At 47.4% G+C, this 21,599-nt stretch overlaps 1 protein-coding gene across 1 annotated transcript; it reads left to right on the top strand.

Moving 5' to 3' along the window:
• Positions 1–19,463: 19,463 nt before the first annotated feature.
• Positions 19,464–20,924, top strand: LOC109742877 (phosphoenolpyruvate carboxylase kinase 2). The gene is made up of 2 exons (XM_020301972.4): positions 19,464–20,376; positions 20,474–20,924. Exons 1-2 carry the CDS (start codon positions 19,569–19,571, stop codon positions 20,518–20,520), a joined length of 855 nt encoding a protein of 284 aa, XP_020157561.1. The 5' UTR covers positions 19,464–19,568; the 3' UTR covers positions 20,521–20,924.
• The last annotated feature ends 675 nt before the right edge of the window (positions 20,925–21,599 follow it).

Here is a 21,599-nt window from a genome sequence, read left to right as displayed (position 1 = left end):
CGTAACGCATGATCCCGTGGCTAACTCCTTAGTCACATTGAGCTCATTATGATGATGCATTACCGAGTGGGCCCAGAGATACCTCTCCGTCATACGGAGTGACAAATCCCAGTCTCGATTCGTGCCAACCCAACAGACACTTTCGGAGATACCTGTAGTGCACCTTTATAGCCACCCAGTTACGTTGTGATGTTTGGTACACCCAAAGCATTCCTACGGTATCCGGGAGTTGCACAATCTCATGGTCTAAGGAAATGATACTTGACATTAGAAAAGCTCTAGCAAACAAACTACACGATCTTGTGCTATGCTTAGGATTGGGTCTTGTCCATCACATCATTCTCCTAATGATGTGATCCCGTTATCAACGACATCCAATGTCCATGGGCATGATGCACCCCTCCATAATGGTATCTAGATTGGATTTGGTGTTTCCGGAACTTGCGGCAGTTGGAATTGGTTTTCTCAACTCTCCTGGGGTTTTTGGAATATTGGGGTATTTATAGAGTAAAGAGGCGGTTCGGGGGGCACCCGAGGTGGCCACTACCCACCTAGGCGCGCCTGGGCCTCCAGGCACGCCTTGCTGGGTTGTGCTCCCCTCGGAGCACCCCCAGGCGCTTCTCCGGCCCACTAGATGTCTTCTGGTCCATAAAAATTTCACAAAAAGTTTCGCTGCATTTGGACTCCGTTTGGTATTGGTTTCCTGCGATGTAAAAAACATGCAAAAAACAGCAACTGGCACTTGGTACTATGTCAATAGGTTAGTACCAAAAAATATATAAAATGACTATAAAATGATTATAAAACATCCAAGAATGATAATATAACAGCATGGAACAATTAAAAATTATAGATACGTTGGAGACATATCAATCCCCCCACTTTCTCTCGATTTTTCTCCACTGCGACCCTCAACGGGTGCTCTCAACTTCCCGTCTTTCTTACGGTCCTCTTTATGCCATCGCATCAACTTGGCATGCTCTTTGCTTCTGAACAGACGTTTCAACCGTGGTATTATAGGAGCATACCACATCACGTTGGCAGGAACCCTCTTCCTGGGGCGCTCGCCGTCAACATCACCAGGGTCATCTCGTCTAATCTTATACCGCAATGCACCGCATACCGGGCATGCGTTCAAATCCTCGTACGCACCATTAGGACATGCATGTATCTTCTGCACCTCCAATCCTAGAGGGCATAGAACCTTCTTTGCTTCGTACGTACTGTAGGGCAATTCGTTATCTTTCGGAAGCTTCTTCTTCAATATTTTCAGTAGCTTCTCAAATCCGTTCTCAGATACACCATTGTCTACCTTCATTGCAACAATTCCAGTATGGTACCGAGCTTTCTGTTGCCATCTTCGCAATTGGGGTACAACCCTTTTTTGTGATCCTCTAACATGCGATCGAACTTCAACTTCTCCTTTTTCACTTTGGCATTGTCTCTTTGCATCAACAATGACCCGGCGAAGATCATTATCGGGCACATCGTTTGGTTCCTCTTAATCTTCAGCTTCCCCTGTTGCAGCATCACCGTATCCAGTGGGCACATAGTGTTATCATCCTCTTCTTCTTCGTTGTCTTGCATCATAACCCCTCTTTCTCCGTGCTTGGTCCAAACATTATAGTGTGGCATGAAACCCTTCTCAAGCAGGTGGATGTGAAGGGTTTTCGAGTCAGAGTAAGACTTCGTATTCTCACATCTAGGGCATGGACAACACATAAAACCATTCTGCTTGTTTGCCTCAGCCACTTCGAGAAAATCATGCACGCCCTTAATGTACTTGGAGGTACGTCTGTTACCGTACATCCGTTGCCGGTTCATCTGCGTGCATTATATATAATTAAGTGTGTCAAAAACCATTACAGAACATCATGAATAGAGAAGTGACCAAATTAATAGAAGTTTATCATCACATTAAAACCAAAGTACAGTAGTGACCGAATGTTATTACTGAAAAAATAAATACATAAAGTTCATACATAGTTCTCATTGAACAACATATAGCTCTCCAGAGCATCTAATTAAACCATACATTGAAACTATGTAAAATATTTCAATGCAACAACAAATGCGATCATAATCGCAACTAAGGTAACAATTGATCCAACGGCATAATGATACCAAGCCTCAGTATGACGGGCATATTTTCTAATCTTTCTAATTTTCATGCGCATTGCATCCATCTTGATCTTGTGATCATCGATGACATCCGCAACATGCAACTCCAATCTCATCTTCCCCTGCTAAATTATTTTCAATTTTTTCTTCAAGCAATTGTTTTCTTTTTCAACTAAATTTAACCTCTCGACAATAGGGTCGGTTGGAATTTCTTGTTCACATACCTCTTAGATAAAAACATCTATGCCACGTTGGTCGGCATAATTGTCATAAACACTAAATGAAACAAATAGTTATAAAACATAATATATATACCACATCCGAATATAGACAGGACGAGGGCCGACGGAGGCGGATACCAAAACCATCGCACTATATAATAACAAACAATAATAAAAGTAAGAACATTATACAAGTATCTATCTAAATCATACAAGTAAGAATTTTTTTTCTTTTAGAAAGAAGATAAGAACAAGAGGCTCACCACGGTGGTGCCGGCGACGGGATCGGCGCGGGCGATCGACGGCGGTGAGGACGGGGACGGGACAGGACAGACCGCCAAACCTAGACAAATTTTGAGGAAAATGGAGTTTGGACAAGGAGCTTCGAGAGGAGAAAGCTTAAGTGTGGCTCGGGCATTTCATCGAACATCTCATGTGCATAGGAGGTGAGTTAGAGCACCACAAAGCTCTCCCACGACCAGCCAAAAGAACAGAGCAGTGGCTCTGCTCGCGGGCAGGGGCGGGGGGTATATATAGGCCTCTCTTTAATCCCGGTTGGTGACTAAAACCGGGACTAAAGAACTACATTTGGTCCCAGCCACCAACCGGGACTAAAGGTTGTGGGCCAGGCGCAAGGCCCATTGGTCCCAATTCGTGTCTGGAATCGGGACCAAAGGGGTCAGACAAACCGGACCAATGGCCCCCGAGGCCCGGCCGGCGTCATGGCCTCACGAACCAGGACTGATTCCCCCTTTGGTCTCGGTTTGTGAGTGAACCAAAATTAATGCCTTTACCAGGCCTTAATCAAAGCCCTGTTTTCTACTAGTGATGGTCTATGACATGCCCACGAATTGCACCATCCATCCAATCCAATGAGCTTACACGGGTGCACCCACAGCTCTCACATGCATGACGTACACGTGCACCCGGGCACGTACATGCCTACATTCCCGACAAATGTTCGCTGCCCCACCCCAGTCCTGACCGGTCGAGATGGCTCGCAATTTTGATCGTGACAACATAGATTTAAAGCTCTGAAATTGCGCTATTGGTCTACTCTTACTGACTTAGTGCGATGTACTCCGTCCACTAATACAAATTAAATCAAGACTTTGAAGTACACAGTCTGCTCCAAGATAAAACTACACTATAACCGGCGTCGAGCCTAAACATCCTCCAAATAAATCCGGGTGCTCACCTCATAGACACGCGGGTGTGGCAGCTAGCTTATGATTTGAAGAAAATATCACTGATGTGAACGTACGTGTACTCACTCCGCTCCTAGAAAATTGTAGGTCGGCTTCAAGCCCAAGACTCCAATCATATTAAACCCGGGTTCGCTTAAACAAATACTACCTCCGTTTGTTTATATAAGACGTTCAGACAGCTTCCTTTGTACTGTTTTGAACCGTGTCTGAAAGCCTAAAACGTCCTATAAAAATGAACAGAAGCAGTACTACGTAGCTGCTCACCTCATCGAGCATGCGGGTGCAGCTAGCTTGGCAAGACGTTACAGAAGCAAACGTCCGTTGGAGTTTGCTTCCACTACGCGCGCCAGAAAACGTTAATAATTCTTGATAGTACGCATAAGATATACATATGCCTGGACCCTGGCACTGGCCTAAAGTAATGCAATCATGTATCCCTGTTCGGTGCGACATGTCTATCACCCAGTTAGGGTGAGACACAATCATATCCAGCAAACAGATAACAAACCAACAAGGGCCTGGATTTGGACCTAGCGAGAGACGATAGGTAGACTAATGATTTGCTCCGGCTAGCATACTCCTTCCATTCACGTACACTTTGACTATTGATAAGATTAGTGATATATGAGATGTATAATATGAAAAATATATTATTGAAAACTTCTTTCACGTACGAATTTAATGGTATGCTTCGTGTAACTTACATGTCATATTTTATTGCTTAAACATGTGTTTCCCTCTCTTGGCCGGTCTTGTCAAGCGTCACGCCACCAAGCATGCGGGCCCCGCAGAAAGGCGCGCGGTCCTGCCCAAGTGCCCAAGTCACGATCCATTTCCAGCGTCTACTTTAACAATCCATTTACACCTTTCTTTCTTTCTTGCGAGAAATCCATTTACACCTTTCGCTGTTGTTAAACTATGATTTGTCGTCGCCGTGAGAGGTCGCTGGTTCAGGTCTCTGTCTTGTCCATCGTAGCAAGGGGTTCAGACCAGAGAGAGATGGAGAGGGGAAAAGATTCCAGGATCGATATCCACATGCGACCGATGCCTCGACGACCGACCGAGATCGAAGTTCGGAGAAACGTGCATGAACCACATTGGCGGGCGGGCGTGGGCGCGTGCGTGCAGCGCAGCTAGCAATGCCCGTGTGGTCAAGCACGAAACCGGCGACGTCTTTTCCTCACGTTGTTGCTGCTGCCTCGCGTGTCCGTTCGTCCGTCGCCGCCGCATGCCGAATTGCCGATGACTTTTACGGCACGTTTCGGCCGGCACGCACGTACCTGGACTCGTACCGCTACCGTTCTACGGTGCGAGAGGTAGGAGTAGTTGCGTACGTTCTCCGGCCGGTGAATTCCAAAGCTAGCTGGCTAGTTTGGCTGGTCTCGGCGGGCGGCCGGAAGTGCGTTGGAACTGGCCGGCTCGTGTGGCCGTGTCTAGGCTAGGGCCGGAAACTTCTTTCCGTGGTCTCCGGCCGTGCGTTTCCCCGAGTAGCCTGGGTGCACTTGGTGACAGCTCGATCGATGTGAGTACGTTTGTACGCACTATCGATCTTGTCAATTTAGAAGTTGTCGTCTGGCGAATGAATCAGAAAAATGCCGCGTCGTGAACTAAAAATGGCATCTCCAACATTTCGTGTTGCATGCGCGCTTCCATTCCAGCATTTCATTTGGTTCAGGTGCTTGCATGCATGCATTTTGATAGAGTAGTTATGAAACTTCATATGCGGACATGCATAACGCCAGACGTGCCCGTGACCCCCAGGCAGGCCAGTTGCCCGACACATACGGCGCGGCGGCATACCCTAGCACAGACGTTTGTCCCATCCCATGTTTGCATCTGCCTCTGCATGAGTACCTTATTCTTAAACCTCGTACACTATTAATTGGCCAAGGCCAAACTACCAACAGTCCCTGCCTAATTAATTCATCACTGTCATGCAAAACCCCGTTTGATTCATCTATTTTCAGTGAGAGAGGTGTTTTGCAATAAGTTCAATCTTGCGGTGATCTTCTCTTGTGACAGGGGGGCAAAGACACGTATTGTATAGTTGTTACTAATGATAAAACGGCAGGATTTGGTCGTACTGATTGATCTCTTTCTGTCTACAATATGTCATCAAGCTTATTGCGTTATTTTTTTGTCATGAATTTAATACTTTGGGATGCATGCTGGATAGCGGTCTTGGGTGGAGTAATAGTAGTAGATGCAGTTAGACGAACGGTCTACTTGTCATGGATGTAATTCCTACGTGAGATTATGTCATGAATGATCACAATTACAACTATGCTCAATGCTATCAATTACTCAATAGTAATTTGTTTATCAATCGTTGTTATGCTTTCAAGATATATGCCACTAGTGAACTTATGGCCCCGGGGTCTATTCTCCGTCAATACTAAGCTCCTACAAATGCTCTATTTGTTTTGTTTTTTACTTTTTATCGCTTTGCCTATCACTATAGTTTTAATCTTGTAACTAGTAAGAACAAGGGGAGTGATGACCCCCTTGCCTTTGTTAGGTGCAAGCAATTGTTGTGTTTGTGCGCATATATTGTTCCTGTTGCTGGTGCGGTGTCTCCTACTGCTTCGATAAACCTTGGTTCTTAAGTGAGAAAAATATTATCTGCTATTATACTCTTCATCATTTCTCTTCGGGAAAATTCAACAACTTCATCATGAGTAGCTGCTTCCAGTCTCCAATAAAAACAGCACTCGCGTGACGGTACGCACCCGCTCTGCTCCAAGGAAAAATTAGGTCGTATTTTAGCGTATGTCGCCCAGGTTCAGCCCATGCCCATGACTCCGTCCGGGTTTTCACTAAAAAAAACCTTAAAATCCGGTTGCTGACCTCATCGAGCATGCGGGGGCAGCTAAGATTGGCAATCCATTACGTGCGGGCCAAATGTTTAATTAGCCTTGATACAGTACATCAGTCGTGGCGGCCTAAAGTAATGCAATCATTCTGTGTGGTGAGAGATATCTATCACTCAATTAAGAAAATCATTATCCTAAAAAAAATTAAGAAAATCATTATATCCAGCAAGCAGAAAAACAAATCGGTACGGTATAAACCTGGGATGGTGCAGGTGGGCCCTTTTCCCACGGCATGCAATGCAAGTGAGTGGGGACGAAAAATAGTGTTTCCTTACCCTGGCCGGTCTTGTCAAGTGTCAAGCCACCGGGCAAGCAGGGGCCCCGCAGAAAGGCGGACCGGTCCAAGTGTCCAACTCACAAATTCATTTCGAAGGGTCTACTTTATTGTTGCCAAAAGATAATCATGCATGCACAGCCCATCACAGCTTTCGCTCGCTGTTGTTAAACTATGATTTGGCATTTGGTGTGGTCGCTCTCAGCAGAGCGGTTGCTCGATCAGGCCTCTTCTCCATCGGGGGGCGCCAGGGTCCACAGAGAAAGAGGGCGCAGAGATTCCAGGATATATATGCCGGTTCGGTTTACATCAACGATCGATCGAAGTCGGTCGTCGTCCTCACGTGCTACCTCCGCTCACAGCTCCAAGCCCGTCTCGTAATCGATCCCGCGGGACGGCCGGGAGTCGTCGCCGTCGTGGTCGTAAACCGGCCGTAACGACGCCGCATGCACGGTCTCTTATTCCAAATAGGTGCGCGGGCGCGCGACCGTGCGTGCAGTGCAGCTAATATCAGTGCCCGTGTGGGGTGGTCAGTCAAGCAAAAGCAAGCACCAAACCGGCGACGTCACGTCATTTCCGCACGTTGTCGCCGTGCCTGTGCCTGTTGATTACGTTGACGGCACGCTTCAGCTGACACGTACCTCGACGCAGCGCGAGAGGCACTTCCGTGCGTACGTCTTCCACGTAGAGAAGAGTCCGTCGACATGTGCATGAATTCCAAAGAGATCTCCAGTCCCATATGAGCCAGTCACGGCCGGCGGGCTGATAGACCTTGCAGCTTGGCCTGGGCCGATGACCGAGAGCCGGGGTCGTCTTCTCTCTTCTCTCCGGCCGTGCGTTTCATCCTGGCAGCTCCATCACGATGTTTTAGTAAATCATCAGAAACAATCTTTCCAGGGAAGAAAAAACAGCCTTCCCAAACTGCACGCCGTGCATGCGCCATGCGTGGCCGGCCCCCACAATGCGGGATGTCCGGTTCAGATGCGGACAGGCGTGCTCGTGACCGCCCAGAGGTAGGCCACGTTGCTCACATACGGCGAACATACCCCAGCACAAGTTTGTCCCATGCTTGCCTCCCCTTCTGCATCACAGTATCTAAATCTAAAACCTCGTACACGATCAATTGGCCAAGGCCAACTCATCCACCATCCATGCCTAATTAATCACTATCATGCAAAACCGCCAGGATTAGCGCAAAACTGTGGTCGGAAACACTATTAAGGAAAGGAAGTTGCTAGCATTTTTTAATACAATCTGCTGTCAAACAATTGAAAATTCGGAACCAATTAGAGAAGACACACGTTCATGCGTCCCACTGGAGTATAGGAAATCATGAAATGTGTATCTTGGTTTCTTCCTTGGCTATAAGATTTAATTCATTCCCTGCTAAATTCATTTAGAACTCTTTGATTCAAATGATTTTTCATGATTTCTGGAGTATCAAAACCCTTAGGAATATTTTATGCATTTGATTGTTTAGTTCACATGATTGAATACTATAAGATATTTTCCTACAGAATCATTTGGAGGACAAAATCAAGCGTCAACTCAAATGTTCGGGGCTGAAGTCAAACTAACTAAACACTTCTAGGGCTTGAATACACAAGTCATTATTTTGTAAACAATAGACAGTCATTCAAATCATGTGCTTTTTTATTCCCATGTTTTCACGATAAGTTAACAAAAATTGCAATAAACACAATAAGTTCTAATACCATGCAAATGGAGGATATATGTCTCCAGGAGATTCCAAACGGACATAATGACCAGCAAAAAAGTGGATCATTATATTATCTTCTTTTCTGAAAAGGAGGATAGACCCCCGGCCTCTGCATCTGGACGATGCATGCGGCATGCAGCCATTTTATTAATTATTCACGGAGATCATACAAAATAATACATCAGTCAGCCTGAAGCCACCATCTAGGCAACATCTGTTGCAACTCCTACCCCATTGATGAATGTGTGACGAATATCCGGGCCTAATACCAAACGGACATCGCACCAAACCCTAACATTTAAAGCCGGATGCCCCAGCCCAACCACACACCGAGACTGGGTCCCATACCGGACCGACGCACTCTCAAAGGCTGCCGCCGCCATCTTCCACCGGTCCATCTCCAGAGCAGTAACTGACCCATCGACCTTCCCTGCCTGTCGTCGACGTCACCACGACGCCAGACAACTCCACCATGCTGCACGTATCCGTCCACATGCGCCCGTCGTCGAACCTCTGTAGCGCCATGCCACTGGGATTCGCCACCGACCTTGCGGTGGATGGGACACCGCTCTTCCGCTTGTCCCATCCAACCAACACTTACTCCAAAACAATGCCCTCAGGAGGGACAACGACATCAAAGGTACCATCATCGTCCGATCCGGTAGATCCAAATCTAGGGTTCCCCTGGAGCATCACGAGTGTGGTGCCACGACATGCACCAACGATGCCTCAAGAAGGGAACGATGTCATAGACGCCGCCATCGTCTGCCGTGATCGAAGTTGGCACACCAGCAGGGAGCCTCCAGACGCCCCTCACCGGTCCTCCTCGCGCCACCGGTTGGCCAAGGTCGTACCGAGACGGATTTGGACAGGACGCCAGATCCGCAGCCATTGGAGCCATCCGTGCGCATGCAACCGCCACGCAGCAGGGTCGCCGCCCTGACTGCCGCCCCAAGCCTTCCCGCATGAGACACCGCCTCCGCCTCATAGGGTCCGCCACGGCGACCACCCACCCTGGATCTGCGGCGCAAGGCCCGCCGCCAGCGCGGCCCTTGCCGGCAGCAGCGGCGACTGGGGATGGAGAAGCGGGGAGGGACTGTCAGCTAGGGGTCAGGGGCCCCTGACACCGCCCGAAGGGAGGCAACGCGAGGGGACGCGATACGTTATCTTATCCTAACGTGAGGGGACTGGCGGCTAGTTTCATTATCTTGACCTAATACATGCATTATCTTATCCTAACCCCATAAAGTATCTATTAATATCGACGAAAACCAACTCACCCACTTCCCTTGTATAAATTAATTCATCATTGTTGTATGCACCCTACAGTTGGGCCAAGCAAATGATAAACTGTGGTCAGGTCGGAAAGACCTTTTCAAAAAGGTACATCCATACTACCTTCGTCCGGATTTATTGGTACCCTTGAATTAGGGTCAATGTTTGACACTTAATTTAACTATAAAAACTAAGTTATATACAATAAAAATAATATCATTGAATTTTTTTTGAAATATGAATTAAACCTGCAACTAGTGCAGGTGGACCCTTTTTCCACGGCATGACAAGTAGGAACAGAAAAAAAAAGTGTTTCCTTGTGCCGGCCGGTCGTGTCAAGTGTCAAGCCACCAATCAAGCGGGGCCCTGCAGAAAGGGCGGACCAGTCCAAGTGTCCAACTCACAAATCCATTTCGGAAGGTCTACCTTATTATTTTTTAATTATTTTGAGATAGGTCTACCTTATTTCTTGCTAAAAGATAATCATGCATGCCCAGCCCATCACAGCTTTCGCTGTTGGTAAACTATGATTTGGCGTCGCTGTCACCGGTTGCTCGACGAGGCATAGGCCCGAACAGCGCGCTCAAGGACCCAACGATCGATCGTTGAACGACCGCGCGGTCTCTTCGTTCCAAATGGGCGTGCGACCGTGCGTGCAGCGCAGCTAGCGATGCCCCCGGCCCGGCGACGTCACGTCATTTCGGCACCTTGTCGCTGTGCCTGTGCCTGTTGATTGTGGTGACGGCACGCTTCGGCTGGCACGTACCTGGACGCGTACTACGACTACTGTTCTACGGTGGGAGACGCACTTGCATACGTACGTATTTCACGTACTAGCAACGAGGGACCGTACGTCGCCCCGTGGATGCATGAATTCCACAGAGATCGATCTCAGTTCCAAACGAGCCAGTCTCGGCCGGCGGGCTGATCGACCTGGCAGCAGACCTGACCCGATGACCCAAGAGCCGGTGTCATCTCCTCTACTGGCCTCTCACTTCTCTCCGGCCGTGCCGCGTGTCGCAGCTCCATCAAAATGGCGAAATGGCGCTTTTCCCGTTCAAAAAAAGGGGGGAAATCGTTCTAGGGAGGAAAAGGAAAACCTTGCCACGGGACGGCGTGCCCGGCCCCCACAATCCAGGACTTCCGGTTCAGATGCGGCCGGGGGGCCAGGCCCCAGGTTGGCCACGACGCTGGTCGCAACGGCGGCGTACCCAAACAGACGTTTGTCCCATCTTTGCATCTGCTTCTCCATGACTAGTCATAGTGGGAGTAACTTAGATAGTAACATAGCGTATTTCAAGATTTTTTTTATTTGGCATGTAGTTAATGAGGAAAGAGGTGTTTAGAATACTAACATAATGTGTTACTGTAACATAGCGCTTTCCGAGAAAGGATGAGTCTACAAGCTAATAAATGAAACCATCTAATATGTTACTTTGCACTATGAATGTAGTAACTTAGACTAGTGTCATATGCATGAGGTTAGTCATAGTGGGAGTAACTTAAGTAGTAACATAACGCACCCCAAAACATATATGCTTATGTGGCATGGAATTAATGAGGAGAGAGGTGCTTATGGTAACATAATATGTTACCGTAACATACGCACCCCAATACAAAATGAGTCTACAACATAATAAATGAATGTTTGCATGACACTACACTTATGTTACTACCCACTATGATGGTAGTAACATAGACTAGTAACATATGCATGTTACTAGTCTAAGTTACTACCCACTATGACCAGCCTGTCACTATTATAACTTCCCAACCAGCCTGAGTATCTTAATCGACAACCTCGTACAATCGCTTGGCCTAGGCCAACCCATCCACTATCCCTGCCTAATTAATTCATCGCCATCATGCAAAACCGCCTGGATTAACGCAAAACTGTGTTCCGAGACACCATTAAGAATGGCTTTTTTTTTTTGCGAATGCACCATTAAGAATGGCTGCTAGTAGCTTTTTCTAAGTACAATCTGCTGTCGAAAATTTTAAAAACTCGGAACCAATTGGAGAGAGAAGGCACTCTCATTCATGAAGCGTATATCTTGGTTTCTGCCCTAGCTCAGATTTAATTCATTCATCCCGTACTAAATCCATTCCGGACCTCTTTCATTCAAAGGATTTTCAAGATTTTACAAGTATTAGAACCCGAGGAATATTCCCTAAAAAAGAACCCCTAGGAATATTTTCTAGATTGATATTTTAATTCACGGAACTGGATCCTATTAGATTTATTTCTACGGAATCATTCATAAGACATTTCATAGAAAATCTATCATCAACTCAAATGTTCAGTGGCACAATCAAACAGAATAAAAACTTAGGCTGTGCTTGGAATCGATGTATTTTTGAAGTTTTAGGAGAATACCATGGTTTTCTTATATTATGAGACGTAGGGAGTACGGCCTGGGGGAAGAGGGGCACGTGTGAGACCGCCTAAAATGCTTTACTCGATTGAGGTTATTTATGTCTTAATGGGTTTTAAGAAAATACAGCTTTGGTTAAGTAAAAGGCACTCCCTCCATCTCATGATGTAAGACGTTTTTTCATCCTATGTTAGATTCGAAAAACATCTTATATTATGGTACGGAGGGAGTACTACACTTTAACTTGTTTTGTTACCCATTTTGGTACTTTCTACGAAACTGAAATTGCAAAATAAAAAAATGATTGTGAAAAATATAAGAGAATTAAAAAGACCGCTTAAAATAGAATATATGTATGGACCTGAAACCCAAAAAGACATCAAATGAGGGATTGCTAACCGCACAAATTTAAAAGAGGCCTCAATTAAAAACTAGCCGTTCTAGCCGGCCGGGTTAATTGCACCATCCATCCAATGAGCTACACAGTGCACTGCACCCACATCGCTCACATGCAAGGGCACGTATATCCCATCATTAACCATAAATGGTTGCTGCCCCAACCAGTCCTGGCTGGTCGAGATAGCTCGCAGCCTTGATCGTGACAACATAGATTTAAAACTCTGAAATTGCACTACTTGGTCTAGACTTTACTGACTTAACGTCTCATGATATATGAGCGTTTTTGACACTATTGTAGTATATAACGTTTTTATATTACGAGACAGGACCACGGAGGCAGTAGTCTTGTAGTCCAGTGATGCAAATTAAAACTCTAAAGTGCATTCTGTGCTCCAAGATAAAATTACACTATGACCCGCGTCGAGCCTAACCATCCATTGTATAGTTAAATCCGGGTGCTCACCTCATCGGACACGCGGGCGGTAGCTGGCCTAGCACTTTGGTAACACGCATGGTGGATGGTACATCACCAGCTGACCGTGACAACCCACAAGAAAACACGATTTTGTGTGTGTGTGTGTTTTTTTTTTTGCGGGGAAGAAAACACCATTGGTGTTGTGCTGTTGTGTAAACTGGCTACGCACTCTGCTCCAAGGAAAAATCCAGCTGCTCGCCTCATCGAGCATGCGGGGGCGGCTAGCTTGGCAGCACGTTACAGATGCAAGTGTCCCGTTGGGCTTCCATTACGAGCGCCAGAAATTGTCAATAATTCTTGATAGTACACACAAGCTATGTGTATATCCTTGGCAGTGGCCTAAAGTAACGCAATTATTCATTCGTGTTAGGTGCGAGATGTCCATCACCCAGTTAAGAAAAGACACGGTTATATATATCCTCGACTTGGACCTAGCTGGAGGACAGATAGAGTAATGTTTTGTTCCGGTCACGGCCAGTGTAATCAGCGACTGGTGCAGGTCGACCCTTTTTCCACGGCACGACGAGTATGAACAAAAAAAAAAGTGTTTCCTTCTCCCGGCCGGTCGCGTCAAGTGTCAAGCCACCAAGCAAGCGGGTCTACCTCAAGTGTCCAACTCACAAATGCATTCCGGAAGTCTACCTTACTGAAATATTTTTTTGAGATATGTCTACCTTTTTTTTTTGAGCAATTGAGATATGTCTACCTTATATTGCTAAAAGATATATAATCATGCATGCACAGCCCATCACAGCTTTCGCTGCTGTTAAACAAAGATGATTTGCCATCGCTCTCAGCGGTTGCTCGACCAGGCCGGGGAGACGGGGGCCGAGATTCCAGGATATCCAGATGCGCCGATGCGCTCAACGACCGAGCGAGCGAGCGATCGATCGTTGCACAGCCGCGCGGCCTTCCAATTCCAAATGATTGTGCCCCGCGCTGTGCCTGCCGATTGTGGCGACGGCACGCTTCAGCTGGCCTGCGCCCGATGACCGAGAGCCGGGGTCGTTTCCTCTACGGGTCTCTCACTTTCTCTCCGCCCGTGCGTTCCCCCGAGGAGTACGTCCTCTTCGTCACGTCACAGCTCCATCAAAATGGCGAAATCGAAAAAAAGAAAATCTTTTCAGGGAAGAAAAGGAAAACCTTGCCTCTGCACGGCATGCATGCATGCACCATGCGTGCCCGGCCCCCACAATGCCGGACTTGCGGTTCAGATGCGGCCGGTGGGCCAGGCCCCAGGATGGCCACGACGCTGCTCGCAACGGCAGCGGACCCAACCACACACGTTTGTCCCATCTTTGCATCCACTTCTGCACGAGTATTTTAATCGACAACCTCGTACGATCGATTGGCCAAGGCCAACCCAACCAGTATCCTTACCTAATTAACTTGTCCCTGTCATGCAAAACCGCCCGGATTAACTCAAAACTGTGGTCGGAGACAACATTAAAAAAAGGCTGCTGCTAGAGTTTTCTAAATACGAATTGCTGTCAAACATTTTAAAATTCGGACCAATTGGAGAGACATGGCACTCTCATTCAAGCGTCCAATTGTAGAAAAAGCATGAAATGCGCGCCTTGGGTTTTACGTTGGCTTGAATTAAATTGATTTCCTAGTAAATTCGCCAGGACCTCTTTGATTCAAACGATTTTGACTGATTTTTTGGAGTGTTAGAATCCTTAAGTTTTAAATCACATGACTGAAATTTACATGATTCTTTTCATAGGAATCATTTGTAGTACATTTTGTAGGATCTAGCATCAACCCAAAGGTTTCGAAAAAAATTCGTTGTGTTTTTCCATGATGCAATATAAGAGCATCTATAGCCGGACTTGGCAAATCCGCCTCCCTAACACACGTGCAACAACCGATAACACCACCACCTGCGAGAGTGTCATGCACTGACCATCAGACGCAAAGATTTGTTACTCGGCGTCGCCCATTAGAGCGCCTCCGAGATGGAGGAACAAGAGCAGCAAATTATTTCAATGCAACGTTGTCCTTACCATTGATGTCGCATCTTTGAAAGCAAACTATACCTCTACCGAAGAGAAACTGCAGGGTCCCTGGCGTTCCCTGCCGGCTCACGCCGCTGAAGCGGTAGACGGAGACGGATGGGGACCCAACATCGCCGGCATTGAGGAAGGCAAGAATGTTGCCGCTTGATCGCCTCTCTCGAGCAGTTCAGGAGCGAACGAAGCGGTTCTAGTATCTTGATTTTTTTGCCTGGGTAAAGGAGTTTATTCCAAATGGATCGGGTTACAATCGAGAGGCAATAGTTCCTCAATACAAGGCAGACCTCTACCTAGCCACACAACAGTAGTACTCTCCGTGCGACTATACAAAGCCAACCGATCTGCGACCCTATTTGCTCACGTTTAATCTTCAACGGAAAAAACTCCCTCTCTACCATAAGATGCCTGATCTCAACAACTAAATGGCCATATGCCGACCGGGATAGCTTGTCTCCAGTCAAAGCTGACAAAGCCTCCGAAAAATCAGACTGAACGGTGACCGGCAAGCTAGTATGTTGAGCTGCCAGTGCCATACCTTGCATTAACGCATGTAACTCCGCCTCCAGCGCATCGTTACAATTAAATAGACGACGATAGGCCGCAAAGATCACACTCCCGTCATGTCTCCTCAAGATCATTCCCGCCAACGCCGATTCATCCAACATGGAGAAGGCTCCATCAACGGATAAGGCGACCCTGTCCCCCGGTGGTCTATGCCATGGCAATGAATCAATAGCCACCCTTTCATGCACAACCGACCTTTCCTCCAACAATGGCATTTTCCCTTCAATGATTTCCGTCGTGTTATATTTCTTGGATAGGCCAAGCGATTGCATGTAACTTATCTTGATGGTTGGATATGAGGGATGTCGAACAACTCAGACGTTTAGCTTGATTGAGAGAGTATTTATGACACGCAGGTGCACGGGCACCAAGCCCCCGCGCGTGGTTATTTCCTGCCGGTCCAGGTCGGCCCCAAAGACTCCAATCAGCTGCTCACCTCATTGAGCATGCGGGGGCAGCTAGCATGGCAGCATGCTGCAGATGCAAATGTCCCATTGGAGTTTGCTTCCGTTACGCGGCGCCGGAAAATGTTAATAATCCTTGGCGTTGGCCTAAAGTAATGCAATCATTCGTTGGTGTTCGATGCGAGATGTCCATCACCCAGTTAAGGGCCTCTTTGATTAGTAGAATATTCAAAACGCGGGAATAGAAAAAACATGGGATTAGAGTGGAATGTCGTTTTGAATCCTACAGGATTGTACGAGTGTTTGATTGTGCATAGAAAAAAGTATGATTCTTTCAAAAAGGTTTGAGTGGATGGAATGTTTCCTATAAAATCTAGTGCAAATGAATCCTATGAAAAAATTCTTATGGTTTACGATCCTACGAATCAAACAACTAAGATAGAAAAAAATTCCTAAGGATTAGAATCCTCCAAAACTTCTTTGAGAATCCTTTGAATCAAAGAAGCCTTAAGAAAAGACACAATTATATCCAGCAAACAGAAAAACAAGTCAAGATGGCCTCGACTTGGACCTAGCGGGAAGATAGATCGAGTAATGCATTGTTCCAGCGGCCGCCAGTGTATAACCTGGGACGAGTGCAGCTGTGCAGGTGGACCCTTTTTCCCACGGCACGACAAGTAGGAGTATATACATATAGGAGCATGCAATAGTGTTTCCTTGTGCCGGCCGGTCCTGTCAACTTCGAAGTGTCAAGCCACACAAGCAAGCGGGGCCGGCAGAAAGTGCGGACCAGTCCAAGTGTCCAACTCACAAATCCATTTCGGAAGGTCTACTTTTTGTTTTCGGGACAGGTCTACCTTATTTATTGCTAAAAGATAATCATGCATGCCTTTCGCTGTTGTTAAACTACAGTACGATTTGCCGTCGCTCGACTAGGCGTAGAGATTCCAGGATATCCAGACGAGCCCCGAGCAGAATAAACCGGTGCGATGCGCTTTTCGAACGACCGATCGAAGCCAACTAGAGTTCCGAGAAGCGTGCATGAGCCGGGTTCCGAAGCCGCACGGTCTCTTCCAAATGGGCGTGCAGTCCAGCTAGCATGCATGCATATACCCATTTGGTCCGGTCAGTCAAGCACGTACGAATACGAAACCGGCGACGCCCGTCCGGCACGTTGTTGCCGTGCCGAATTGTTGACTCTGGTGATGCAGCCGCTTCAGCTAGCACGTACCTGGACTCGCACTGCTAGCTACTCCCTCTGTAAACCTTTATAAGACGTTTTATATAGATCACTAAAATGCGAGAGATGCTCGCGTATGTCACGACGGAACCGAATTCTCCGGCCGGTGGGTACCGAAGCTGTTCTACTCCCGACGGGCGGCTGGACGTACGCCGGAGCTGTGCTACCCTTCGTGACAGCTCTGTCGACGTGGGCACGTACGATCGTTCCCTTTTGATCTGTTTGTAGAACTAGATTGGAAGTGGAACAAGTGTATCGCCTTAATTAGGGTTCAAATCTCGTTTTATAAGGTGTCCGGCAGGAATGAATGAATCAGGATGACGCCGTGCCATAAACTAACGGGTCTGTCTATGACACATAACCTCATCTTCACTGTGTTTGTGGTTTATTTTCTTTTGTCCTAACTTTTTTTTATTCCTTGTTGCTGCCTTATTTGTGGAGATTGGATGTGACATTTTTAGAAAACATCTAGATGTGAATTAGACAAACTGTAAACTAAAATGGACAAGCAAAAGAAACGAACCTACATGCGTGACGCAAACTTGAAGGAGCAGCCACGCTTCGATCTCCAGCTCTTCCGATTTGATTAACTTGGACAAGTATATATGCACGCTTCTATACATCTCCAGCATCTGATTTGATTAGGCTGGGGCCATAGGCCATGCGTGCACATGTGTTGTTGGCTTGTCGGACCACACCATTGAGCATTGAGTTTAGGTGTTTCTGTGTTTGGTAGTTAAAAGTAACACAAAAACGTTGTAGAAAACACTGGAAAATACCTTTGCCTCCCAGTCGCGTGCCCTGCCCCCACCATGCTGGAACTTCAGACGGGGACATGCATACGGCCAGGCGTGCCCGTGACCCCTTACAACTACGGTCGGTTGTCCCATCCCATGTTTGCATCTGCTTCTGCATGACGGGTATCTTAATCTAAAACCTAGTACACGATCAATTGGCGAGAGCCAACTCATCCATCGTCCATGTCTAATTAATTCATCACATCATGCAAAACCGCCCGGATTAACGCAAAACTGTGGTCGGAGACACCATTGAAGAAAAGCTGATAAGAGTTGTCTAATCACAACCTGCTTTCAAACCTTTTAAAATTCGGAACCAATTTGAGAGAGAAGGCGATCCTTCATGCGTCTCCTTTATAAAAAAAATAATAATCATGAAATGCGTATCTTGGGTTCTCCCTTCGATCGAATTTAATTGATTTCCTAGTTAATTCACCGAGGACCTCTTAGATTCAAAGGATTTACACATAATTTTGGAAGTATTAGAATCCATGGAAATATTAAGTATGTTGGTTGTTTTAATTCATAGAATTGAATCATGTAGTTTTTCCTTTCTAAGGATTCGTAACAAAGGGTGCCTGATCCGGCTCGCTCTTCAAACTTGGACAATTTAGTTCTAACTAAGTTATGATGTGTTAGCTTATTTTGTATTGCCATTCACTTATGCGGACCTATGTGGGACCCTACACCCCTATTCATAGCACATTTCATAGGAAGTCTAGCATCAACTCAAACATTTTGAAAAACAAAGTCTCTATTTTCTCTATGATGCAATCAATTAAACTCGAGTCTAATACCCAATTGTTAATTATCATCTAGACGAGAATAAACAAAATCTCATGTAACTCCTATGTCGTTGATTTTGCAGGGAGACTTATGCGGGTAGTTTTCTTCTCTTTATTTCTTTTTTCTGTTTGATTGAGGTAGTTGGATGATACTTGGTTAATTTTCATCTAGGTGAGAGCTAGCCACGCCCAACTTAATAGGATTTGAATGAACATGTCATTTCCAATCGTGTGTGTTTTTTCTATTCCTGCGTTTTAACAATTCCGTTGATCAAATAGACCCTCCTTATTACTAGGATTTTATAGGGTTTAAGCATGCAAACGGAGGAAACATGTCCCCAGGAGATTCCAAATGGCCATAATGACTTTCTAATAAGTAGTTGCATTATCATATCCCAAACCCATCAACTATCAATTAATGTCGGCCAAAACCAATTCATCCACTTCCCTTGTATAATTACAGTACCTCATCTCTGTTGTATGCATCATGCAGCCCACCCAAGCAAATGACAAAATGTGGTATTTATTTCCTAAGTCAATCAATTGATTGACTATAAGCAGTAACTAATAACGCTCTCCCCACATTAGCAGTACTAGGTTTTTTCTGGTTTATTTAAGCATGCAAATGGAAAAAAAATATGTCTCCAGCGGATTCCAAATGACTAGCGGCCAAAAGAGAGGAGCGCGCAGAATATTCGCCTTCGCCACGGCCTCGCTGGCTCCCCCCCTCTCGCATTTATAACCGCCCTCGCCGCCGGGGAGGACGGAGACCAGCACCGCACACCACAACCGCCCGCCCCAACAACAGAGACGGACCCGACCATGGTTTACGGCGGAGAGGAGGCGCTGAGGCGGCAGTACTCCATCGGCGACGAGATCGGGCACGGCCGGTTCGGGACCGTCCGCCGGTGCCACTCCAACGCCACGGGGGAGGCGCTGGCGTTGAAGACCACGCCCAAGGCGCCGCTGCGTGACGCGCTCGACCTCGCCCTCGCGGAGCAGGAGCCCAAGCTGCACCTCCTCGCCTCCTCCCCGCCCTGCAGCCCGCACCTGGTCGCGCTCCACGCCGCCTTCGACGACGCCGACGCCGTCCACCTCGTCGTCGACCTCTGCGCCGGCGGGGACCTCCTCTCGCTCCTCTCCGCCCGCGGCGGCCGCCTCCCCGAGCGCGAGGCGGCGGGGCTCGCCGCGCAGCTCGCCTCCGCGCTCGCCGCCTGCCACCGCCGCGGGGTCGCGCACCGCGACGTCAAGCCCGACAACCTGCTCTTCGACGCCGCCACCGGCGCGCTAAAGCTCGCCGACTTCGGCTCCGCCGAGTGGTTCGGGGACGGGCGCCGCATGTCCGGGATCGTCGGCACGCCCTACTACGTCGCCCCCGAGGTGGTCGCCGGCAGGGAGTACGGCGAGAAGGTGGACGTGTGGAGCGCCGGGGTCGTGCTCTACATGACGCTGTCGGGGTCCGTGCCGTTCTACGGCGCCACAGCACCGGAGATCTTCGAGGCCGTGCTCCGCGGCAACGTCCGCTTCCCGCCGCGCGCCTTCGCCGGCGTCTCCCCCGAGGCCAAGGACCTGATGCGCCGCATGCTCTGCAAGGACGTCTCCCGCAGGTTCTCCGCCGAACAAGTCCTGAGTAAGCACCGACCACCGACAGATCCACTGAACCGAAGACTGCTCGCCGTCGTTGGAGCTCCTCGCTGACGTTTCTGGATCGGGTGTGTTTTCCGCAGGGCATCCGTGGATCGCGAGCTGCGGAGGGGATGCGGTTGCGGGCTGAAGAAATCGATGGGCCAACATGCGGCACGCGCTCCATCCGCCTGTAGATAGAAGATGTCTCCACGGACGACGGCTCTGCTCTGTTTCTCCGGCAAATCGGCGATGGACAGAAGCAGCGGCGGTGCCGGAGTTGAGTCCAGTCAGTAGAACTAGCGGTGGTTCCTTCCGTGATCCTGTAGGTCTAGATATGGGTCTCTGGTGAAGCTGGAATTGCAGAAGCTTTCACCTGAGTTAGCCTGAATGTGTGTTTGTTCTCTGAATCTCTGTACTAGTCCTTGTACATAGTCTTGTTCAGTTCTAGCTGAAGAGGAAGAGAGGGTTTAGTAGTACTTAGTGGTACTTAGTAGGCAGGCTTGTTCAGAAGAATGAAAATGGAGCAAAAATTATGTGCATGTTTTGTACAAATTCACTGCGTGTTGCTTCAGTTTAACTCGCCGTCAATCTTCTGTGCTTCCACAATACTCTTACAAAAGGACACTAGCCAACTACAGAGTCCTCTCCAAGTGTGCTTGCTACAATGTATTATGAGATCACGGGGCTGGAGATTTGGTGACGGTCTTGCCGTCCGATGAATGATGCATGCTGATAATGAATGAATAGGATACGCTTTTGATTCAGATACTAGCAGCAGAGCAGTCGCATGGATTTTGGCCTTTTCAGTTACAACTTGCAAAGGTCCTCTATGTATGTATTCCGTGGGATGTTTTTCCTTTTTGAGGCAAAGCAGTCCTTTATAAATTAGGCATATCGCCTGAGACACAAACAGCCACTTGGGGCGGTACATCGGAGTTCCAGCTAATGCTGTTATTGGGTAAACACAAACGACCTATAGCTGCTAGTTCATGGGCTAATGTATGTATCCCGTGGGATGTTGGTACTGAACTTTTTTCTGCAACTTGTTTGTTCTTAATCACCATTAACCGATCGCATTATGCAGTCAGTCACATGATGGATGGCTCATCCGAGTATACCTAACTGAAAGCACTTTTACTGCCGAAAATGAAGAGCCGAAAACGCTCTACTACCTAACTGAAAACGCTTTTACTTCCGAACTTTTCTCTTTGCTTCAACTTCCGAAAC

The sequence above is a fragment of the Aegilops tauschii genome, chromosome 6 (genome assembly GCF_002575655.3).
Source record: "Aegilops tauschii subsp. strangulata cultivar AL8/78 chromosome 6, Aet v6.0, whole genome shotgun sequence".
NCBI lineage: Eukaryota > Viridiplantae > Streptophyta > Magnoliopsida > Poales > Poaceae > Aegilops > Aegilops tauschii.
Note: the sequence above shows the minus strand (reverse complement) of the source record. Positions and strands in the feature narration are given on the sequence as shown.